The following is a 25722-nucleotide window of genomic DNA, read 5'->3' as shown; positions in this document are numbered from 1 at the left end:
GCCTTGAATGCTCCCCTCACCAGCTCAAACTTACCATGTCCTGAGATGGACACATCTCCACCTTCTCTGAAGAGGCCATTCTGCCCTGTTGCTCATTTAAACTGGTGGGGCAACGCTAAGACTCCAGTCACAGGTGAAATTTGCCAGGCTCCTTCAGCTGGTCTTCGGGTGGGTGAAGTGGGTGAGGCGGGACCTCTGTTGTCCTCCCTCTCCCCTCTGGGGTCTAGCAGTGACTGTGGCCACCAGCTTAGACCCCAGAGGGGAGAGGGAGAACAACAGAGTCCCTCTCTGTAAGAGTCTTCTCCTTAGACTCTGACACCATCTGCCTCCATCCTCTCCCTCCAATCAGTACAGTGCTAATTCCCTGCTGTTGCTAGTTTCTGGGTTGCCCACTGTTCCCTAGCTGGCATCTCTGGCATTCTTAGATGAGGACATGATCAGTTTCCTCATTGATTATGTTTTGAAGGCTGATCACAGAGATAGATGTTCTGGTTATTTTAGTTGAGACCGTACAGTTAGAACTATACCTGCTGCAGACCCATATCCTGGGCCTTCCCTCTGCAGTGAGTCGCCAGCCCAGTGTGGGACAGTTCAGTTGGGAGAGTGCTTGCTTAGCACCCGTGAAATCTTGTATTTTGTCTTAGTCAAGGTTTCCATTGCTGTGAAGAGACATGGCAACTCTTAGGAAAACATTTCATTGTGGCTGGCTTACACTTTGAAAGGCTTAGTTCATTACTGTCATGGCGGGAAGCATGGCAGCATCAGGCAGACATGGTGCTGGAGGAACCAAGAGTTCTACAACTTGATCTGAAGGCAGCCAGGAGAAGACTATCACACTAGGCTTAGCTTGAGTTTAGGAGACCTCAAAGGCCGCCCCCACAGTGACAGGCTTCCTACTCCAAGGGCCACACCTCTTAATAATGCCACTTCCTAAGGGCCAACCATTCAAACACATCAGTCTATGGAGGCCAAACCTATTTAAACCACCAGAGGCATGGTCCATTGCACTTCATAAACTGGGTGTGGCAGTACACACCTGTAATATGAAGAGGATCAGAAGTTCAGGGTCATCCTTAACTACATAGTGAAAGGCTAGTATACAACCTCAGGATATATAAGATCCTAACTCAAAAACAAACCTATCAAGTTTGCTGATTTTACTATTCAAATATTTATCAAAACACACATTACTTCCATCCAGTTGCTTAAGGATCCCTTGTCTGGGACTGGAGAGATGGCTCTTGCTGAAGACCTGGGTTCAATCTCAATAACCACCACATGGCAGCTAAGAACTGTAACTCCAGTTCCAGGGCATCCTTCTGGCCTCTGCGACATCAACCATGCTTACCGGTACACAGACATACATGCAGGCAAAGTACCCATACACATGAAATAAAAATAAAAAGTCCCTCACCATCTTCACCAATATTGGTAGAACTGCCAAACACATTGTTCAACTGCCATATGTAAGCAGTGTGTGGTGGCTGCAGATGCCTTAGTTCCCACACTCAGGTCGAAGCAGAAGGATCAGGAATCAGGTATTCAATCAGGGTCGTTCTCAACTACATAGCTAATTCAAGGCCAGCCTGGTCTACGGGAGACCCAGTCTATGATAATAATAACATTCATAGCTCATTCTTGACTTGCATGCCCCCCCCCCCCCCGAGACTGAAACTGCTCCCTGCCCCTGGTGCTGACTGAGAAGCTGAGAGAGACTCTCGTCTGCCTCCTGCCTTGCAAGTTGACCTCAGCCTCAAGACACTGAATTCTGGATTCTTCACAGCCAAATCCAAACTCTCCATCGCTGCCCCAATGAGACATCCCTGTTCCAGCTGGTGTTTGGCCAGGAATTCCCTTCCCACTTGCCTCTCAATCCTCGGCTCAGGCACTGCACACTTGTACAAGTCTCCGTGGATTCCTTACTTCCCTGCCATTCATTTGGAATATTCTGTGGACGCCTCATCTGTCCTTATCATGACTTGCAAGAGCCAGAGACCACTGTGTCTCTGGAACTAGTGTGTTCCAGGAGCATTGTGGATAAATGTTTTGGAAGAGACAAAATTGAAAGTAAGATATTTTTAGATGAGACAACTGAACAATCTCTGAATCATAAAAGAGAGAACAGGAGAGATGCTGTAAAGGAAGGAACAAGCTTCATTGTTGTTTTTCTCACTGTGTGGTCCTGGATGTCCTGGAACTCACTCTGCAGATCAGGCAGGCCTCGAACTCACAGAGATCTGCCTGCTGGGATTAAAGATGTGAGCCACCATCCCCAGAGGGACACATTTGTTTTAAAGCTATACTCTAAATTTATGTACTTAGATTTAACTTGGGAAAAAGATGCATTGGCAGAGTAGTAATGTTGCCCAGAAGTTACTTGGTTTGCTCCCTGCCTTGAAGGTCAGGCGAAGTGGACTCCCTTCCTCTTCCCAAATCATGGCCCCCGGATGTTAGAAGATGTCTCCAAACATCAAGACAGAAATTGGGGCAATGGCTCAATGGGTAAAGTCCCTGTTGGGTTAGAACCTGACTGTAGATCCTCAAACACCCATATAAAAGCTCGATTCTGTGGAACACATCTGTAACCCCAGTACTGAGGGGGGATAAGATCCTAGATGTTCCCACTGTAAGCCAGTCTAACTGAAATGCAAGCCCCAGGTTCAGAGAGAGTCCTGGTCTCAGAATATAAGTAAACAACTGAGGAAGACACTCTGATGTCAACCTCTGGCCTTCACAGGTGAGTGTACACACACACACACACACACACACACACACACCCCACATACAGACTATACACACAGACCACACACAGAGACTACATACACACAGACCACACACATGCACACACATCACACAGACTACACACACCGACCACACACATGCACACACATCACACAGACTACACACACACAGAGACTACACACACACACACCACACACAGACCACACAGAGAGACTACATGCACACACAGACCACACACACAAACTACACACACACCACACATATGCACACACACCACACCACACAGACCACACACACACAACTATCCACACATACATACATACACACATCATCACTCCACACAACACCAAAATAAATGAAAAAAAACGCAAAACCTAACGCTACTTGTGGTGGTTTGAATGAGAATGACCCTCATGGGCTCACATACTTGAATGCCATGTCTCCACCCAGTTGGTGAAACTCTTTGGGAAGGATTGGGAGGTGTGGCTTTGTGCTGGAGACCTCAGAAGCCCTTGCCGTACCCGGTTAGTGCTCTCCTGCCTCCTGCTTCTGGATCAGATATAAGCTCTCAGCAACTGCCCAAGCACCATGTCTGCTTGCCTTGCAGCCATACACAGTAATGGACGCTAACCCCCAAGAACTGTGAGTTCCCAAATTGAATGCTTTTATAAGTTGCCTTGATTGTGGTGTCTCTTCATGGCAATAGAAACGTAACTAAGTCCTTCCCTCCATCCTAAACACTGCTGGTGTCTCTGCATGTGAGACGGCTATGCCAAATTGCATTAACTCTGACAGCTTAGCTGTAGGCTCCCTGCAGTCCTAGCAAGCTAAGGGGTCACCTTGTCCCTGAGTTGCCATAGCAACTGACTTTTCCCATAAGCAGAATCATCCATGTGACCTTCCACTGCCTTGAAGTTGTCATTCATGGGCAATGGTACCAACCAGGCAAAATGTGTTCTGTGTTGAGGATGGAACTCACTCTGCCTGTGCCTGTGCTCCGTCCTGGAGTGCCACCAAGCCCCATCCCCACTCAGATGGGGTTTACAGCCCAGAGCCTCTTCCCTGTTGCACCCATGCATCAGAGGGTGTGGCATGCACTGACAGCCTTGGCCCCTGGCCTCTGACCTAGAACATCCTCACTTTGATTGAACAGTCCTTAGAGCCCCAGGTCCTTAGGGACAACAGTGGTACATGCTATCTTCCCTACCCATGCAAACAGGACCAGGGTCTGAGGTCCTTAGAGACAGCAGTGGTTCACACCATCCTCCCTACCTGTGCAGACAGGAACCGGTTCACTTGGGAAAATGTTTCTTATGCTACTGTTACTGACTGGGACCTGAAGTGGATACCTCACCCGGCATGCAGCAATCTTGTAACAACCACCACCACCACCAACAACAACAACAAAATGCAGTAAACCACCTTTCCTAAATGGTAGTGTTTCTCAGCAAGGCAGGCAGATGCCAGGACAGGGCCCCTGAGGACCTCAGCAAGCTCAAGGACTGCTGTGGGCCTCTTCCACACAGCCAGGACAAAGTTGTTCATAGTTTTACATTTTGTTTTGTTCTATCGATGTGTATTTATTTAATGGCCTCCCACTGTAGTGGGTGGGAATCCGAGCTTCAGTCATTTGGGACTCTTTTTTGCTTTAAGATACATCAGTGCACCCCTAGGGCTTAATGAGGGTTCAAGCTGCCAGTTCATTAGACAGGAACCCCCTGGGCTACTGGGTCCTTACATTTTTGTCCCTGGGGACTACCCCTAGCCCCTGGCCAGCTTGTGCCCAGGTTGGTAGTGTCCTTTTCCGGAATGTGGCTGGGTAGGATCCTCTTCTCTCTGTAAGTATGTTGGCCCCAGGGATTGCTGCTGCCCAGACCTACACATGCACACTCCCTGTCAGACGTCTGACACATACCACACATCCATAGTCTTCACGGCCACGTGCTCCACACACTTGTTTCTCTCCAGTCCACACTCACACACACTCATGGCCACTCACACAATCACAACATTTCGTCTCTCACGTGATCAGCAACCCTTCCCACCACGGGTGCCCACTTCTCATGGGGCAGTGACCCTGCCTTCCGCCACTGAGCTCCGCCCCCAACATTTTTGTTTCATTTTTTTTTTCTTTTTAAACTTTTTATTGGTTCTTTGTGAGTTTCACATCATACACTCTGGTCCCACTCATCTCCTCATCCCCTCATATCTACCCTTCGTCCCTGCAACCTCCTCCCAAAATAACACACACACACACACACACACACACACACACAAAGCATAGAAAACATCTCATTGTGGAAGCTGTGGTGTGTCACAGTGTGTCCCACAGTAAATCCCTCTGTCCACACACCTTCACTTGCAAATGTTCATTGCAATGAGTCATTGGTCTGGTTCAAGATCTCTGCTTCTGTGACACCATCAATATTGGATCCTCACGAGTCGTCCTCTGGTTATCCTGTTGTCGCCCAGTGTCATGGAGATCCTGCAGCTTTGAATCGGCAGGATTGGCTTTCTCATGCTTCCCAACCATTTGCAGATGATAAAGACTGAGGGGTGGGTCAGTTCAGAGCCCTGGATCTGGGCCTGGGTGGTAGCTGAGCTGGTCAGTGTGCCGGCTCTCCCTAATCTGCAGCACCAGGGCAAGGTCTCCAGTACTGCTCTGGCTAGGCCACCCAAAGCCACCATCAGAAGGAGGCAGGGTTAGCTCATCCATACCCATGCCTCCAGAGCCAGCTCCACTGTGCTGCCCAGTCAAGATGTGTGGCCCACTCTCCCAGGTGCTGCATCCTGGAAGGGGCTGGGCCAGCTCTCCCACTCTCAAACCCCTTATAACCTCATAATCTTGCCGCTGGCTCATCTGTGCCTTAGCCAACAGGGCCAGCTCCACTGTGTTGCCTAGGCAAAGTTCAGGGCCTGCTACAGCCAGTGAAGGGGTAGGATTAGCTCTCCTGCTCTCATGCCTTTGGGACCAGCTGCCCTAACTACCACAAGTGGCAAGGGGAGGGCACCAACCCCCACACCCGTGCCACCGCACCACAGACACCACCAGCTCTCCCACGCTTCCACCCTCAGGCAGGCTCACCTGAACCCCCACCACAAGGGTCAGCTCTGTTGTGCTGTGCAGGTGAGGTGTAGGGCCAGCTCTCCCTACACCTCTGTAGCTGGTGAGGGAGGACCACTTAGGACCCTGTGGGCAGTTTTCCCAACTGCCTAGGATGGCATGGAGCAGTGAGTGGCAGAGGGGCATGGTTTCTGCACACATGCTACCCCATGACAGACGAGTGGGGGGTCAGCTCTTATATCCATGCCCTGGGGACCAGCTCACCTACACCCTGCCACCAGGGTCAGCTCCACTGTGCTGCCTAGGTGAGACTCAAGGCACAATTTCTTGCTCTCCTCAGTGTTGTTGCCCGTGAGAGGTGGGGACAGCTCTCCAGAGCACCATAGCCACTGAGGGACGGGGCCAGTCCTGCACAGCCCCTGGACCCAAAGGCTGCCCCGACCAGGGACATTCTTATGTTCTATAGTGCTAATCTGAGCCATGGACATGGACACTGACCCCTGCCATTGCATAGCCATGGACCAAGACATGGCCCTCAGCGTCAGCTCAGGCTGAGACATTGCCATGACCTCAGGTGGCAGGGCTGGCCACCTGGCCACTTACAACAGACTTCTCCTCTCCAGTCTCCAGTTTCATCTTTCTCCACACTGTTCTGGCTGCTTCACTTCTCTCTTCTTCTTCTTCTTCTTCTTTTCTTCTTCTTCTTCTTCTTCTTCTTCTTCTTCTTCTTCTTCTTCTTCTTCTTCTTCTTCTTCTTCTTCTTCTTCTTCTCCTTCTCCTTCTCCTTCTCCTTCTCCTTCTCCTTCTCCTTCTCCTTCTCCTTCTCCTTCTCCTTCTCCTTCTCCTTCTCCTTCTCCTCCTCCTCCTCCTCCTCCTCCTCCTCCTCCTCCTCCTCCTCCTCCTCTTCCTCTTCCTCCTCTTCTTCCTCTTCCTCCTCTTCTTCCTTCTTCTCTCTCTGTCTCTGTCTCTGTCTCTGTCTCTCTCTCTCTCTCTCTCTCTCTCTCTCTCTCTCTCTCATCTGTCCACAACATACTCACACACTGCGGTGGCTCCCACTGGCCACACTACTGGTAGATCCCTGGGTGACATCCTCCAGCAAGCAGGTGTCTGTGGCCTTCCCAGGCCATGTACTGGAGGCAGGTGTCTGTCTTCCTCTCCCCTTGGGCTGTGTGGTGGTAGGCAGGGCTCTGTGAATTCCATGGCCCACCCATGCTGTGGGGTGGAGGGCAGGTCTGTAGGTGATTTTTCCCTGCCTGAACCGTGTAGCATGGCAGAAACCAGGTCTCTGTGTCTGTCTTCCTCCTTCCGTGCTGTGCTGCCTGGATTTGATTCAGTTTGATTTTCATGAGTCCTAGGTGTACGACAGCTTTAGCCACTATCAAGCTAGGATGAACAAAGGACCGCCGTCTGTTCTGTCCGACCAACAGCACCAACAAGGTATCTCTTTGCCCATTGCCAGGGGTGGGGGTGAGGGTGGGGATGTTGATGTCTGGGTGAAGGGGGTTGTTTCACTCTTTGAGACAGGGTCTTGCTAAGCTGCACAGGCCAGTTTTGATTTTGTTTTTTTATCCTTTCTCCTCAGCCTCCCGAATAGCTAGGGTTACAGTCCTGGCCCAAGCCCTGCGCTATTTTGCGCTATTCTGCTCTTAGACACCTCTTCCCTGCACCCCAATATTCATCCTCAGTAAGACCTACAGATGCTATGGAAAGCTTGTTGAGAGGACCCTAACCCAGAGCTCAGGAGCCTCTTCCGTTCCTCAGAAGATCCCAGGCCTTTTGACATATAGCTTTTCCAATGTCCTGAGGTCACACCTCTTCCCAATGGCCCCACCCACGGCACTAAGCCACAGTCCTTCAAGTGGCCTCACTCCTGGCACTAAACCACACCCATTCCAGTGGTCCTGCCCACGACACCAAGCATATTTTTTATTTTCCACATTCCATGCCTGGTCACTCCTTCATCCTCCCCCACGGACTTAAATGTATTCTAGCAACATGGGCGGATTCAGGGCTTATAATGAGGCTTATAGGTGACAGCCACACCTCAGTCACCTTCTGCAAGTGTGACACTTACCTGAAGAATCTGAGTGAGGAATGTGAAAAGCAAGGGTCAGGAGTAGGAGAACAGGGAAGAGGGCTCTAGAGGGAGGCCCAGGGTCCAGAACAGGAGAGGCTAGCTCTTTCCAGAACTCAAAGAAAAGGCCATTTGAATATCAAGCAGCTAAGGCAGGTGTGTCTCCACAGCTTGCTTGAGGTTTCGAGAATCCTTCACAAATGTGTATGCAAGATAGTCAGGATTCATAATTTTCAATCTGATTCAGGTGTCATGTATGTGTATGTAATGTATGTGCAATGTGTGTATAAATGCTCACACCCACATCAGGGATCCTCTCTGTCACTCTCCGCCTTCTTTCTTTAACAAATATTTCGTTTTTATTACTTATTTTACTTACATGTGTGTATCTTTGTAAGTGTATGTGATGTGCACTCGGGCATCCATGGGGACCAGAAGTTGTCCAGTCCCCTGGAGCTGGTCATGAGCCACCATGTCTGTGCTGGAAACTGAACCCAGGTCCCCTGGAAGAGCAGGGAGTGCTCTTAACTCCTGAACCGTCTCTCCAGCTACCACATGTACCTCATTTATTTCAGGTAAGGCCTCCTCTGAAGCTGGAGCTAGAGTCTTTTGCTAGACTGGCAGCTAGCAAGCCACGGAGAGCATTCTGCTACACACAAGACCCCAGCGATTGCATAATGAGTGCTGGGATTTGAACTCATGTCCTTGTGGTTATACAGTAAGTCCTTTCAACCACCGAGCCACTCTTGACTCTGGGTTTTGTTTGTCTTCTGGTTCTGAGAAAGGGTTTCACTGTGTAGTCTTGGCTCATCTGGAACTCATTACACAAGCCAGGCTGGCCTCAATCTCGGAAACTCACCGGCCTCTGAGTGCTGGAATTAACGCAGAGGATTAAACCACCATAACCCGGTGGGTTTATTTTCTGAAGATAACTTCAAGATGAACTTCTAACCCGAAGTTAGAAAGTAGGAAATGCTGTAAACACTGGACAGCACATTTTCTGGGAGACAGGTGTATTTCCTGCCAGGATTTTGCAGGGCGAGGGGGCTGTACTTAAGCACTCATTGCTCGGGCATTAAGAGTATCCCACTGAGTCTGGACAGGTATTTGCTCTGAGCAGATGTAGTCTCTTCTAGAGCCAGGAGGAGGCTTGCAAGCTTTAGTCACAAGATTCACAAGACCCCTCCTTCCGGGTTATATAAGAAGTAAGCAGTAGCTAGGGAGAGGAGAATCTGAGGGTCCTGCCTTCAAACCAAGCAGGGATTTCTAAGGGTGTAGCATCGGCTAGGGTAGGGCACCCTTTCTAGTGATGCAGCTGCCTTTGAGTCATCCACAGTCCTGTAAATAACCCCAATAAGCTCGTTGGCTCATCAAGGGAGACTGCCAGGTCACAGAGTCCTGTGTAGCCCAGGCTATCACTATGTAGCTGAGGATGGCTCTGAACTCCCGATCCTCATGCCTTCGGAATGCCAGGATTACAGTCATGTACCACTACGCCCAGTGTATTCAGTCCTCGAGATCCAGTCCAGGGCTTCACGCCTGCGGGGCAAACGCTTTGCCAACTGAGGTATACCCTCAGCTTTTGACTGCCCTTCCCTCTAGCTGGTAGAGACTCGCTAACCCCATCCCTCAGCTAAAAATACTGCAGAAACAGCCAAGGAGTCAACCTTCTCTTTGATAATATGGTTTATTGTCCACTGACAGAGCAAACTCATAAAAATAAACGTAAAGACTGATACAGGGCATCAGGTGCGCTCAGCTTGTTGACTTCCAACAACTCTCATGTATTCACCAGCGAGGGGTGGGGGTACATCTCAGACTTCACATCCCAACACGAACACGGTGTTCCACCCCTCCCCCCAGTCACCAAGAGTTCAAACAGAAACAAAATCAACAAAGCTTTAAATTATGCAGCAAGCCCACAGATATGTCTTAATACGCATCAAGCAGCGGTTTGGAAATAACTATACCTTGTAAACGTCATCTGAAATAGTTGGAGTTGCTGGCGTGATGGGAGGAGGGAGGGGAGCCCAGGGCTTAGAATATAACAGAAGTGAGACACCACCTTAAACTATATACTGAAATTGGTTTGCTGCGCACGAAGGCATCTGAGTGGCTGTTGCTCAGCTGACATCTGGCACTTTGTCCCAAAGGTTTGTTTGGTCGCTCGATTTCCTCTCATCTGCCTGGTATGGCTAGAAAGCCCAGCATGAGTGGAAAATAGAAAGGCCGTCTTTTAGAATCAATATACTCAGAGATTCTCTCCTTCATAACAATTTGAACTGGACACAAAAGACAGGAGGCTGGAAAAGCAGATATCCAAAGAACTCAAGAAAGATTAGAAAGGGTCCCTCGGTCCCAGGCCAGCTACCATACCATGCTTTCCACTCTGGGTCCAATGCTTCCTCGATGCTTCAACATTTTTGTTTTTTTTTAAAAGTGCAAAGTCTAATGCTACGAAAGGCATCAACACAGCACAAGAACGCTCATGGCGAACATCAGAAACAAACCAGAACACGTCAAGAAGTCAGCAGAAACGGGCACTGTTACATATGATACCAACGCACAGGAAGCAAACAGGCAGGGTGGGATAGACTGCAGGGTCTCGTGGGCTGGTCCAGGACAGCATCACTGCACAACATGAAAACGCCCGCAGGCTGACTCCTGGGTGTCCTCCCAGTCTGTCTTAAAAGGGATAGCCAGGTCCTGGTGTGGGGGCATGGGTAGGGAGAGTCTGATGGGGGCCCTTAACAGTTTCTTTGGGGTTTCTGATGGTTAGGACAGGGTTGGAGCAAAGAGGCTTTTGGAAGCATTTTACAAAAAGACCATTCACAGGTTGTCAGACTTCAGAGTCTCTGTTTGTGTGTGGGCATACGCGTGCATGTTTGGATAGTATACATTTGTGTCCTTGGGACAACTTATTTTTTTAAGACACGGGCAGAAGGAAGAGTCTATATTGTTAGTGATAAACTTCTGCCTGTCTTAACCCCCATTCTATTGGCATCTGGAAAAAAAATTGTTTTAGGGAGCAAGTAGATGCCCCAGTTCCCTATAGGGGCCTTAATGACATTAAGAGACAGAAGCAGAGCCATATACACATGCCCGTCAGCCATGCATGAGAATTCTCCTTTAGGAAAATGGGATGACTTGGAAAACAAGCCACAGCATCCTTGGGGGCTTGGTTAGAAGAGCCTCAGAGTCTCCCCTGCTGTGTGCTTGGTTAGTGATGTTTACAGAAACCCATACATTGTAATGATGTAATGACTGCCGCTCTAGCAGGGAGAGTTCACTAGAATTTTTCTAGGGGCTCAGGACTGGCCTTTTACATCTTTAGTTTGTGCAAAAGAAGGAGTGCTGGTAGCACGCCAACAGCGTCAGGGCCTGATGCGACAGAGCCGAGCTGTGCTGCTCAACCTGGATGCCTGAAGCTTGGAAAGGGGTTAAGAATAGCTTGAGAGTGGCTACAGGGACGGCCAAGCACCCCTCACCACAGATTCCTGCCCCCAGCATGAGACCTCACAGATCCCCACTGAGGGTGTGTGTAGAGATGGGGGAGAGGAAGAAATGACTTGGCTCAGGGAGGGCTTCCATTCACCGAAGTCTGTGGGTTTGTGGGTCTGACTGAGACTCCTACACAAATGAACCACTGGATGGAGGGCTATTCTTAAACCTGAGGGAGACCCAGGTGCTGGAAGTCCATTCCAGGTGCAGGAGAGATGCGGAGCAATTGCAAGGGCCAGAGAGAGGGGTGGCCACTGCAGAAAATGAGGGACATATCCCTCTCAGGATGAAAAGGACCTGGTAGGCCGGCTACACAGTCTTACAACAACCTTCAAGAGTTTCTGCAAAATGCACATTCCCAGGCTCTGCCCTAACAGCGCTAGGGGACCCTTAATGCTGTCTGCTGCATGTGACAGTGCCAGAGGGGCCTGGTAAAAAATCTGTGCTCCACTCCTGCCCGTACCAAGGATCAAAGACTGAGACACACAGTGCTCAGGCCGGCAGAGGGAGGGGGTATGGCAGGGACCCTGGCCCGCCTGTCCCTCCAGACCCACTACCATGTTTAGGGAAAATGGGGGGGGGTGCAGAATCACACTAGCGTGAACCCACTTGGATGATTGATGTTTTATTCATGCTGTTTCCAGGAAGGGATGTCAAAGCTGGACCAGTCTAAACCCTCAGAGGCTTTTCAATTGGCCACAGGGGCTCTGTCAGCCTGCTTAGGGGTCCTCGATGTCAAGAAACTCCTGCTTGGGGGGTGCCGCCCCGCGGTACCACGCGCAAGAACCATCACTTCTTTTGATGCAGGCAAAGAACTTGGCCTGGTGCCCATTGATGCTCTTCTCTGTGACCCAGTCCATCCAGAGGCACTCATCCGGGGAGGAGATGTAGCATGGGATCATAGGGCAGCGTGTGATCTGAGGGGACACATGCAGGAAGGTTTAGTTTGGACCAAGGAACAGATGGGGCCAAGGGCACTTAGGATACCTCCAGAACACAGCCTACTAAGTATTCAAGGACAGTAGTCCTGCTGAGTCCCATGTCCCTATACTATGTCTGAGGACAGACCTGGGGGAAACCAGTGTACCTACCTACTTATGTAATTCTAGTGTGACAGATGCATCTCTGCTTTGGGCCATCTGGTCTACCTTTTTAAAGGAACGGTTTCAGTTTAGGTCCTCCTGACTACAGCTACCACAAGGGGCTTACACTAGAGACAGATTAGAACCAAATAATGCCCTTACTTGTTCTAAAGCACCTGCTTGGGTCAATGAGTCACTAGCTTTGTAACAGAAGAATATGGAACTTCAAGAGTGTCCACCTCTAGCCACACAGAGATGAAGAAAGAAGCTTGGGTTTTTGCTTGTTTGTTCCTGAGACACAGTCCTTTGTGTCCCAGGCTGGCTTAGAAGTTGCTATGTAGAAAAGGATAATCTGAGGTCACCTGCTCTCACCTCCCAAACATTGAAGTTAAGAAATGTGCCACCACAGCTGGTTTATGTGGAGCTAGAGACAACCCAGGGCTTCATGTGTGCTAGAACACACTCTATCAATGGAGCTACTTTCCAGCCTGGTTTTTTTTTTTTTTTTTTTTTTTTCCCCTGTTTTTAAGAAAGGATTTCACTCTGTAGCCCAGCCTGGTAAGGAACTCACTCTACAGTTCAGGTTGATTTCAAACTCAGCAATCCTTCTGTCTCAGCCTCCCAAATGTGGTGTATAATCACCCCCAACTAGTGCTTTCTTTTGAGGTGCCAGGCTCAGTGGAGCCATGCTCAGCTTGTATTTGGCTGGCTGCCTGGGCTTATAATCACACCTTCAATAACCAAGTAATGGGAAACACCAGCCAGAAGGGGAGGAGGCACCAGAAACTGTCAGTTGGCACAGGTCCATATGACACCACTCTGAGGGCAACTCCCAGTCACAGACTCATTCCTGGAACAGGGAGGGATGCTGGCTATCCAGTGACACATTCTGCACTGGTGGGGGAAAAAGCATCTGGGCAGTTGACACAATCCCCAAATCTGGGAATAACTCCCGCCCGTTTTTGGTCACATCTAAGCATGTGTATATCTACAGTGCTGTTGAGTGCCACCTCTGAGCATATTCTGAGATGACAGGCAAATGCCCGCAGAATTCTCAACACCACATTTAAAGAGACTCACTCATGGAAGTCTAGAATGTTGGGAACACACCTGTGCTCTTGGACACACAATGTTGATGCCTGTACATGGTAGGAAACTGTTTCCAGGACTGAATTCTCCCCACAAAAAATCTCCTTTCCCTAGAGCTTTTCTTCTTAGGAGCTGCCAGTCACGTGGGTTGATTTATATGCTTTGTCCCATTCCACATCCCCTTATCTTCCAAATATTCCTTGTTATGGACAAAATTCAAGGTTCTCTGGAGACCCGGGACCCAAGGCTTTGTCTCTAAACAGACTGCCTCACTCCCCTATCTTCCCAGAGTTCATTCCAAAACCAGAACTCACTGTCCTGAGGGCCTGGGAAGCCAAGGACCCATCCCCATTCCACTTGGAGACCTTGTGATGGACAAGCCAGGGAGGGGTGAGGACTCAGGGAGGGGTGAGGGTGAGGACGCACGGAGGGGCAACGACACAGATCTTCTCACCTTGCACTCGCAGCCCATCTGGTACCTGTGGTTCAGGCTCTTCTTCTGGGTGATGCTAAGTGTGTCCCAGGGCACAATAAAGTCACAGAGGGTAATGTACATCTTGCCATCTCCTTCTGCCTTTCCTGTGGGGACAGTCACCAGATCAATGAGCAACAAGACTTGCCCTTCTGCCTTCCTCCTGCATCTGGGTACAGCTCTGTGTGTTGAGAGTGGGCTCTAATAATGCCATGGTCAGACTACTCTGAGAGTGTTTGTTGTTGGTTGGTTGGTTTTGGTTTTTTGAGACAGGGATTTTCTCTGTAGTCTTGGATGTCCTGGAGCTCACTGGCTGGACTTGAACTCAGAGATTTGCCTGCCTCTGTCTCCTGAGTGCTGGGATTAAAGGCCTGAATCACTACCACCTAGCTGCCCTTGAGTTTTAAAACAACTCATGTTAGGGCTAGAGAGATGGCCAGTGGTTAAGAGTGTTTGCTTTTCTTCCAGAGGACCAGATTTCAGTTCCCAACACCCATGTGAGGCAGATTACAACTGGCTATAACTCCAGCTTCAGGAGATATGACAACCTTGTCTAGCCTCTTCTGAATGCATTGCATCTCCCCCAGCATATTTTCAGTCTTATTCTCTCTTTCATTTCCCTTTCTCTCATTCTCTCTCTCCCTCCCTCCCTCCCTCCCTCCCTCCCTCTCTCCCTCCCTCCCTTCCTCCCTCCCTCTTCTTTTTCTGTTTCTCTCTTTTACATGGATGTAAAATAAAACAGAAATACAGCTCCCTCCATGTTTTGAGACAGTGTCTTTCTGTGTAACAGCCCGAGCTGTACTGGAAAATATTTTATAGACCAGGTTGGCCTTGAACTCACAGAGATCCACCTGCCTCTGACTCCAAGTGCTAGGATTAAGGGTGTACACCATTTTTTTTTTTTAAAAAAAGAATGTATGTTTGAGCCTAGTGCGGTAGGATACAAAGAGGTGCACACAAGGAGAATCATGAATTGAAGGCTAACCTTGCCCATATGGTGAGTTTAAGGCCAGCCTGGGCTATGTGGTCTGGGCTATATCTCTATCTGAGAAGAACCAAAGGAGGGGGATGGATGTTTAGCATAGTTAGCTTTAATTGCAACCCAATATAACCTAGAGTCACATGGGAAGACAGTCTCAATGAAGACTCATCTGCATTGAGTTGGATATGTCTGTGGGAAACGGTCTTAATCTATTTGGAAAGACTCAGCCCATTGTGGGTGGCACCAACCCCTAGGCAGAGGTCTTGAACTACATAAGAGTGAAGCTGAACTGAATACAAGCAACCAAGCAGGTGAGCATGCGCGTATTGTTTCCCTCTCTGCTCTCAACTAGTTGCTTCAAGTTCCTGCCTTGACTTCCCCATACTGAGAAACTATAACCTGTAGCTGTGAGTTAACTCTTCTTCCTCTAGGTTGCTTTTTTGTTAGGGTATTTTATCACAATGGTAGAAACAAAACTAAAATAATGCTCAATGAGAAAAATTAGGAGACAAACAATAAAGGGCTGGGGCTCCCCAGTCCCTTATCGACAGCTACCACATTCCTCCATGTGAGACCACACCTTGCTTTTTACATGGGTGCTGGGATTTGAACTCAGGTCCTCATGGTTGTGCAGCAGTCACTTTGAACCGTTGAGCCATCACTCCAGCCCCAGATCAAAGTGCACTATACACATGTATGAAAATGTCACAATGACTCTGATCTAAATATTTATTGTTTGTATGATGCTTATGTGTATGTGGACACTCCTACACACCACAGTACACATGTGGAAGACAGTGAACAACTTCATATTGTCTTATTTTTCCTTCTTCCTTTGGGGGTTGAACTCACATTATCAGGCCTCTTTGGCAAGCACCCTTGCCGGGTGAGCCATCTTGCTATTATTTGTATAATTAATGAACATGAATACAAAAAATAAAAAGCCCCTTTAGAATAATCACAGTTGGTTGGGCTCACATGGCATGATTGTCTGTTGCAACATTCTAACTCGGAAAGAGTCTCGGGCATGTCTATGGTTATGTGTTTGCTTTTCCTTTCAGGAGAGAGAAACTTAAAAGAAAATTACAGAGAAAAATCTATACAAGTCCACATGTGACGCTGAATCACCAGCCTGGGAGGAAGAGGTGTCCACAGCCAGCTGGCTGCGCAGTCTGCTGAGCCGTGTGATTTCTGGATAGCCCCTGGCTGAAGGGCCTGTCCTGACTCTAAAAAACGGGAAACATAGTCTGTGCTTTGGAAAATAAAGGCACGTCCAATCAGGAGTTTCCTGACCAAGCTCCAAGAACTAAGGAAAGATCAGAGAGGTTTTTTTTTTTTTGCAGTGTGCCTCAGGCCTGGTCCCCCTCGAAAGAGGGAGAACGAGACTGAGTTGTCCAAAGAACGGTCTTCATGGGGAGAGACCAAAAGAGGCACAGAGGAAAACATCTCTGGCTGTCTGGCTGTCCTAATCAGCATGTGGCTGTCTGTAAACATTCTAAGGGTGGCCCTGCATGTGTGTGTGCATATGCGCGTGCGCATGTGTGGTATATACATGTGTACATGTTCATATGTGTTTGTGTATGTGGCTTATGCATGTGTGCATGTATGTGTATTATATGCATGTGTACACATGTTCATATGTGTTTTGTATGGGGAATATGCATGTGTATGTGGTGTGTGAATGTGTACATGTTCATATGTGTTTATGTGTATGGTATATGCATGTGTGTGGTTTATTTATGTGTACATGTTTATATGTGTTTGTGTATGTGGTGTGTGTGTGTGTGTGTGTGTGTGTGTGTATGTAGGATGGATGTTAGGTATATTCCACAATCACTCAACATCTCATTTTCTGGGACAGGGTCTCTCACTGAACTTAGTTTAACAATTCAGCTAGACTGGCAGACAGTGAGCTCCAGGGACCCTCCTCTCCCTAGAGTTATAGGCATGTGCTGTCATGCCCAGTTTTCATGGGGTTTCTGGGGATTGCACTTAAGCACTTTTCCCAGTGGACACATCTTCCCAGTCCCCCTCAGAGTGCCTTTTTTTTTTTTTTTTTCCTGAGACAAGGTTTCTCTGTGTAGCCCTGGCTGTCCTGGAACTCACTCTGTAGACCAGGCTGGCCTTAAACTCAGAAATCCGCCTGCCTCTGCCTCCCAAGTGCTGGGATTAAAGGCGTGTGCCACCACCGCCTGCCCTCTCCTGGGGTTGGCTTTCTACTGAGGTCTTCTGCAGACACTTCTCCCTTGTTCTGCTGCAAGGCTAACCTGCTCATAACCCAGCTGCCACATAACTAGCACATTGGCTTTCATTCAGAGTGACACACATAGGGGCCTGCAACCTTGCATTTATTTATGAAACACAATTATTCATGAATGTGGACGAGGCCCTGGTAAAGGTACCCAGCATCTCTGTCGTCTTTTACTTCCATATGACAACTGCCCTACCACTAGTCTGAGGGCGGGGTGGGGGAGAAGACTGACAATTCAGGCCACTGGGCCAAGTCAGGTGTTGGTCACCAGTTCAAACCCAAGCAGGTGTGTTTTCAGTGTGTGCACCTGGCACATGTCAGGTGTGTTTTCAGTGTGTGCACCTGGCACATGTCAGGTGTGTTTTTAGTGTGTGCACCTGGCACATCTCCTACCTGCCACTTTTCCACTATACTAGTTTGTTCTCTGTGTACAAAACACAGAGCCTTCTTGGCATCTTCAGTTCTCCTCCACTGGGCCAATGAAGTGACTCGGTGTATAAGGGCACTTGCTGCCAAACTTGTTGATCTGAGTTCAATCCCTGGGACCTGCTTTGTAGGAGAGTGCTAACTCCCTCAAGATGTCCTCTGACTTCCACTCAGGTGACATCATATGTGTGCATCTGCACATGTATACACAAAATAAGTAATGTGTAATTAATTCCCCTTCATCATAGATGCCTTCAAGTGCTTCAATTTCAGATGTGATTTAATGTCTGGGTTGGAAAGCTAATGGAGACATCGAAAATAGGAAATCACAGACTGGAGAGATGGCTCAAGCAGTTAGGAGCACTGATTGCTTCTCTTTCAGAAATCTTGAGTTCGATTCCCAGCAATCATATGGTGGCTCACAACCATCTGTAATGGGATCTGATGCCCTCTTCTGGTGCGTCTGAAGAAAGCTACAGTGTACTGATATACATAAAATAAATAAATAAGTCTTAAAAAGTAGAAAATCACTAGTCAAATGTAATGGAAAAAATATCACAAAAATTTTTACACATCCGAAGAACACTAGAGCCCCTGGCATAGCATGCATGTCTAAGGCCTTGGATTCCATCCCCAGCACCACAAAATATATGTGTGTGTATGTATGTATGGTATATGGTATATACATGTGAATGTATGTGAGTGTGTATGCATGTATATGTGTGTATGTATGTATATATGGTACATAAGTGTGTATATATGTATATGAATGTATATGAGCATATATATGTATATATGTATGTATGTGAATGTATGTGTATATGGGTGTGCATGTGGATGTATGTGTCCATACATGTGTATGTGTATATGTATGTATGTGTATGTATATGGGTGTATATATGTGTGTTCATATATATGCATATATGTATGTGTATATGGGCATGTATTAGTGTGTATGTATGTGTGTGACTATATGTGTTTATATGTGTATAATATTTGAGTGTATGTATTCATATATGAATGTGTGCGCATGCATGTGTATATGCATATATGCGTATAATATACACACACACACACATACATATAAAAAGGGAGGCAAGTCATACACCTGCTATAACATGAATAGAACCTGGCATCACGCTCAGTAAAATAAGCTTCCACAAAAGGATACAACCCTGCTAGAACTGCGAGCTGCCTAGAATAGGCAAGTTCACAGAAACTGACAGTAGGGACCAGAACCCAGGCCCTGGGGCAAGACAAGGGATGAGATGCTCTTGGTCAGTGGGACAGAGATATAGTTTGGGAAGATGGCACAGTCCTAGAACAGACAGTGATAGCTACAAACTCTTGTGGGTGTGTTTAGTACCACTGAGTCCTCTGTTCAGGCACAGTTATAGAGGCACACTTCATTTTATGTGTTTCTGCAGTTACTTTTATGTATTTTGTGTGTATGGGTGAGTGTGCATGTGTGTTTGCACGTGTATGTGGGTGCACTTGTGCATGTGTGTGCATGTGTATGTATATGGGCGAGTGGGGATGTGTGCATGTGTGTGCGCATGCACCTGTGTGTGTGTAGATCAGAAAAAAACTTAAGAGTTGCATTTCTTACTCTGCCATGTAGGTCCTGGGGATTAAACTCGGGCTTACTGGTCAGTACCTTCGCCCACTGGCTATCTGACTGGCCTAGATACTGATTTTTGTGGTTTCGTTGTTGTTGTTGCTGTTGTTGTTGAAACAAGGTCTCACTGCATACATAGGACCTGGCCGACTCTGCGCTCACAGAGATCTGCCTGCTCCTGTCTCTCAAGGGTCAGGACTGAAGGCTTGTGCCACCACATCCAACTGTTTTTAAAAACAGCATGCAGCATATTTAAGTGGGTCATTTACTGACATTATGCTCTGTGGCATGTCTGGAAACTAAAATGTGCTGTGTCCGGGGTGGCAAGTGTGATATAGTCTAAGAAGCCAGGTACATGGTTACTGAGTGACTTCGGGTGCCTTTAGTCTGCATTACACCTGGAGCTGCAGTGGAGTTGGGTCTCAGCAGGCCTAGACTTGTGTTATGCTATCTGTGTGGTATTCTTCTAAGACAGAGGAGGGCGGCAAGGGCAAGCATGGGTGTCGTATGGACAGGAAAACACAGATGTAGGAAACCTCTGATGGTCAACGTGGACAGTAGGGATACGGCATGACAGAAACTGTGACATCCACACACATGGTCACTGGAATTATCTGGCCTCCTGTGTGGACCTGGAGCCTGGCTCTTACAGAAGCGGGGAAGAGGCATAGAGAATGCCTTAACGTGTGCCCAGGTCTACAAAAACAGAGCAGCCTTAGCAATGACCATAAAATTGCTGCCCTGCAGGACTGTCCCCCGTGCGTCACTTTGCTCAGGCGTCCTTCAGCGTCCTCATGCCACTGAGGCATGAAGAATGAGGCATGAGTCAGGGCTCCTGAAAGAAAAGCGTGGCTTACCTATTTGTAGGCTGCTTGCCTATTTGAAGCCCCTTAAAGGTCCCGTGGGCTGGTTTCTATCTCGTGGAACAGAAAGCAGCGCCCTCGTGTGGGATATCCAAGTGATAAGCAGCTCTGACTGAGAGGTCTGGCCCCAGGAGGTAAAAAATAGTCCCCAGTGTCCATGTGCATGGGAGATGACATGCCTGGCTCCTGAGGTAAACCCCACCCAGTATGCACTAACCAGCTATCGGCAACTCCTGGCCTTTGTCACGGAAGGTTCTAGTTAGAAACTAGCTCTTAGCCATGAATACACATGGATTCTCCAGAGGAGATGCTCAAACCCTAGATTCTTCTTGACTTGGACTGGATACAGCCTGGGCATCTGGCAAGTCACAGAGAGAATCCCAGTGGGTAATGAAGCAGACCAAACATTCAGATACATAAAAATAAATCCTTTTAAAAAAAAAATAAGGACTGGGTAGAGCCAGCAGGGCTGCTCCAGGACTATGTTTAAAAACTTCTATCTACATTTCTCCTCGGAGGAAAAGGCTCTCTCTACAGTAGCTAATGATTTCTGGGCCAGAAATGCCCCGACTCAGCCTGTTTTACGCTGTTAATATGATCTCCATCGGCTCATAGGAAACATAACCATTGGCTCTTGGCAGGTGTGGCAAGCAGACCCCAGGCTAATCACTATGCCCGAGGCAACCCCTCTTCTGCACTGGAGGATCACAGCAACACCTTTATAACGTGAAAACAGAGGACCCGTGAAATCTCTGTAGAGAAACGGGAAAGCTCCTACCGCCCAGCCAGTGCCCAGGGAAGGAATTGCTGCTGGCCTTCCCAGGAATGTGGTCTGCTGGAGGGGCTGCTAATACACACAGCTTCTGTATAGGTGAGGACCTGGTGGGTGCCTCTGGCAAAAGGTGCTGGCAAGGCAAAGGCCATGGTCCCCTGGACATGGGCTATCAACCTTTCCAGGCATGATGCAATTCTGCTCTTTCGCCTCTAGAGGGCCGTGTGGGAAGTTTGTTCCTTAGGGACCAGGACTCTCTACACCACAATTCAGCACTCTGTGGGGAAGGGTCAAGTCCCACACACCTGCAATTAGATATTCCTTCTTTCCTCCAACGTCCAGCGAGACCCCGCACACTGCTGAGGAGGGGGCCGTGTAGATAAACTCGATGTCTTTGTCAGGTCCTTTGAACATCTGCAAAACACGGGAGGGCAGGTATAATACAGATGCGGCTCTCAACCAGAGCAGGATGGCAACAGGCACACATGGCTGCACTCAGGCTGCCCCCACCCCCAGACCCAGGATGCACCGAGGGGTAAACAGGCTTGTCCCACCACTGCTTTGTGAAAGTGTTCAGAGTCATCTGCTGAGGGCAGTGGGGAGATCTCAGCAGGGAGCACAATCCTGTCATCTGCGGGAGACTCTCCAAGGACATTTCTGCGCATGAGGTCATTTTAGGACCTCCAGATAAGGTCTAGAGATTCTCGCTGGTCAAGGAGGGTGCATCTTTGTTCCCAGGAACTGGGTTAACTGATCTGCTGTGGCTTTCCCATTTTCTTTTGATCTTTAGCCCCCCACCCCGACACACACACCCCCAGTTCCGTATCTCCACCCTCTGCTTCTGGATTAAACCTAAATCCAATCATTTATACCTCAGCCCTACTTCGGGGTTCTTTCCACTTTGTAGCCAGGCCTGGACTGGAACTGCCCACTCTCCTGCCTTAGCCAGATGCTGGGCTTATAGGCTTGTACTAGAACAGCCTGCTTATTTCCAGGGATTTTGGTCAGGAAGCACTGGCTTCCAGAGAAACAGCAAAGGAGAGAAAGGCATCCTGGAACCAGAGCAGAACCTCGGGGTCGGGAGAGGGCTTCATCTCTCAATGCCTCAATCATTCAGCTCTGCAGCTGCGTTGCTGAGGAAAGCATGTTCCAGCAGCTAGGGGCGTGTGTGTGTGTGTGTGTGTGTGTGTGTGTGTGTTGTATGGTGTATGTGTGGCGTGTGTGTAGTGTGGCATGTGTATGGTGTGTGTATGTATGTGGTGTGTGTGTGTGTGTGGTGTGTGTATGTGGTGTGTGTGGTGTATATGTGTGGTGTGTGTGTGTGATGTGTGTGTGTGGTGTGTGTGTGTGGTGTGTGTGTGTGGTGTGTGTGTGTGGTGTGTGGTGTGTGTGTGTGTGTGTGATGTGTGTGTGTGGTGTGTGTGTGGTGTATGTGTGTGTGGTGTGTGTGTGTGTGGTGTGTGCGTGTGGTGTGTGGTGTGTGGTGTGTGCGTGTGGTGTGTGTGGTGTGTGTGTGTGTGTGTGGTATGTATGTGTGTGTGGTGTGTGTGTGTGTGGTGTGTGTGTGTATGTGGTGTGTGTGTGTGGTGTGTGTGTGTGTGTGTGTGTGTGGTGTGTGTGTGGTGTGTGTGTGTGGTGTGTGTGTGTGGTGTGTGTGTGTGTGTGTGGTGACTCCACTTTTTCCACTTTACCCGTCCTCCTAACACTCCAGGGAGAAGCTTTTCTTTTTGTCTCTTCCTCCCTTCCTTCTTCCTTCCTTTGCGTTTAAAGGTTTAAACTCTATTTATTTCTATTTACATGATGTGTTTGTCTGTGTCTGCTGCTGCACAATGCCCTCAGAAGCCAGAGGAGGGCACTGGATCTCCTCAAGCTGGAAGTGTGGGTGGTTGTGAACTGCAGGACATAGGTGCTGGGAGCTGAACTCTAAAAGAGTAGCAAGCTCTTAACGCTGAGACCCTAGTCTCCAGTCCCTCTCCTAGAGAGCCCTGCAGAAAGGAAGGATGCGAGGTCTCCTCAGGCATCTCAAATGACGCCACTCCAAAAGGTCAGAGTCACTTCCTCGGCGTTAAGCAATGAGGATGTTATGAAAGGCTACCTGCTTCTCTGCCTCATAAAGAGGCTTTGGTATCGAGTGGCTAGTCATCCCCTTGAGGTGACACAACTACTGTGGTGTGGCAAAGCTGTCCCTAACACCGGAGGAGCCAGCTGTCTTCCTTTGAACTTCAAGGTAGTAAATGTCATGAGCAGGCACCAGCACATCTCACTTGCCGTGCTGGGGATCGAACTTGGAACTTCAGGGATGCTAGGCCAGCACTCTACCAATGGAGCCACAACCCCAGCCTCTCCCTCTCCTTCCCTCTCTCAAATGTGCGTTTCTTCCTATTTGTTCCTGACATGAAAAACACTAGCAGATGACACCACAGTTGCCATGGCTGCCATGTGCAGTCTCTCTGACCACAGTCCTATCCACCCGATGGGATACCTCTCAGTAAGTAGCCCAGCACAGGGAGGAAAGCTACCCCTGAGCACAGCCACCTTCCAGACCCATCCTTTTACAACAGGCTACACACCAGTGTATCATCCAGCAAAATCAGGATAGCATGTTTCTGGAACTAGACAGGTGTGGTGGTCGGAATGGAAATGGTCCCACGGGTTTGGGTATTTAAATGCTTGGTCCCCAGCTGGTGGAACTATATGGGAAGGATTAGGAGTGTGGCCTCGTTGGAAGAGGTGTGTCACTAGGGGTGAGCTTTGAGGTTTCCAATGCCCATGCTAGGCCCAGTGTGTCTTCCTCTCTCTCTCTCTCTCTCTCTCTCTCTCTCTCTCTCTCTCTCTCTCTGCTGCCTTTAGATCGGGATGCAAAGCTCTCAGCTACTTCCCCAGTACCACGCTCTTGTCTGCCTTCCACCATGATAATCATGGGCTAGACTCTGACATTTTAAGAAAGACTCCCATTAAATGCTTTCTTTTACAAGCCTTGCCTTGGCGCTGGTGTCTCTTCACAGCGTAGGACGGTGACTGAGACAGTTGAAAACATAACATTTCTGCCTGGCTTTAATGTTCTTGTGGATTGACAACTCGACTTTCTGGCCTAGGGGTGGCTGGGTGAGCCCCGGGCCTGACCCCTGCCCCAGTCCCTGTTCCCCCTACCCCCAGTGCACTCAATATACCTTTATTTGCTTGATCTCGTACTGGATCCTCTTGATGGGGTTGCCGTAGATGTCATTCCCAGAATCCACTTCCTTCTCACTCACTGCTTTGGCCCTGATCACTGCAAAGCACAGAGACAGGGATGTTAGAAAAGTCCCCATGACCAGGATCATGGCTCTGCCCATTCGAGTAAGATGTATTCCCTATGGGAGGTGTTGTTGAGGTGAGCCCTATTGCCCACCTGCTGTAACCTGAGGGGTCAGAGGACTCCTGGCTTGTCATAAGCAAGGAGAGAAGGCTCTGTGGCTTGTCATGCTGGGGTTATCAGCGAGAGTCCTGTGGCTGGGATATGGCTCAGTTGGTAGAGTGCTTGCCTAGCCTGCACCAAGGCCTGTGTTCAATCTCTAGTACCGAGCACCAAATAAAACTGGACATAGTGACACACACCTTACCAGACCTTGGGAGGAGTGTCAGGAGGGTCAGAATGTCAAGGCCAGCCTGGGATAATGAAACCCTGTCTCAAAAGACAAAAATTGAAAACCCAAAAGTTGGGTGTGGTGACACATGGTGACACATGCCCTTGACTCCAGCACTTGGGGTCAGGGGTGAGGAGGCAGAGACAGGTAGATAGATCTCTGTGAGTTCAAGGTCAGCCTGGTCTACATAGTAAGTTCCAGATCAGCAAAGGCTACGAAGTCAGACCCTGTCTCAAACAAAACAAACCAACAAATCCCCAATGAATCCTTTGCTGACCAGGGCAAAGGCAGAAGCTGGGAGCTCCTGCCCAGGTGGCTGTGAACATCAGGCTGCAGCCTGGGTCTGGTTCTTTCTGCTTATTGGTCGCTAGAGAAACAAAGGGCCTGTCATGCAATCCTGCTCCTTCGGGTAGGGCTGGTGGAGAGCCAGTGAGGTGGCTTCGACATTCCAGCACCTCATCCTCAAACAGGCTTTGACGGCTAGAGCAGAAGGGCAGCCATCCACCTCAAAGGAGCCTGATTTACTCAGATCTGGGGACTGCACTGGGGTTACTGGGATACAGCTCAGGGAAGACTCCGTGCCTAGCATGCAAGAGGGCCTAAGTTCTCTCTCTAGCAGTTCAGAAGGAAGAAGCTTCCATGTAAAACTTCCTATGGGCCAGGCATGTGAAGGTCAGAGGAGACCTTTATTTCTCAGATGCCAACTGCCATGCTGTTTGGAGCAGAGGAGTTGATTTTCTTTTAACATTTTATTATTATTATTTATTGGAGGTGGGCAAGTTTCGCATGCTGCAGCCAATATATCAAAGTCAGAGGGCAACTTGTGAGTGTCAATTCTCTCTACCACGTGAGTTTACACTCCGGGTCCTCACTGGCTCTCCACCTGAGCTTTTAAGACAGGATTCCCCACTGGCCTGGAGCTCACTGAGTAGGCCTCTGGCCAGCAAGCCTCTGGGTCCATCCTGTCTTTTCCTTCCCAGTGCTGGGATTATGAGAAGTAAGACAGACATCGAATGGGAAAGCATATTATGCAGGCTACAGTTAGTGACGCTGGTGTGGCTCGGAAGCCTTAGCCATCGATGGTAAGGAAGCAGGTCCTGTGGGAACTGTATCCCGGGCAACAGCCTTAAGAAGTAGTGGGAAGACAAAGACCAGGACAG

The 25722-nt window shown here is 48.8% G+C and overlaps 1 protein-coding gene across 1 annotated transcript in view; it reads right to left on the bottom strand.

Moving 5' to 3' along the window:
• Window positions 1–9548: 9548 nt before the first annotated feature.
• Timp2 (TIMP metallopeptidase inhibitor 2) overlaps window positions 9549–25722 on the bottom strand; it is a 48934-nt gene continuing 32760 nt past the window's right edge. The window contains exons 2-5 of the mRNA XM_034504474.2: window positions 24107–24207; window positions 21242–21350; window positions 14007–14131; window positions 9549–12298 (exon numbers count right to left, since the gene is read on the bottom strand). Of these exons, the coding sequence (XP_034360365.1) occupies window positions 12101–12298; window positions 14007–14131; window positions 21242–21350; window positions 24107–24207 (533 nt within the window). The 3' untranslated portion in view covers window positions 9549–12100. The remainder of the gene's footprint in view (window positions 12299–14006; window positions 14132–21241; window positions 21351–24106; window positions 24208–25722) is intronic.

The sequence above is a fragment of the Arvicanthis niloticus genome, chromosome 6 (assembly GCF_011762505.2).
Source record: "Arvicanthis niloticus isolate mArvNil1 chromosome 6, mArvNil1.pat.X, whole genome shotgun sequence".
Taxonomy (NCBI): Eukaryota; Metazoa; Chordata; class Mammalia; order Rodentia; family Muridae; genus Arvicanthis; species Arvicanthis niloticus.
Note: the sequence above shows the minus strand (reverse complement) of the source record. Positions and strands in the feature narration are given on the sequence as shown.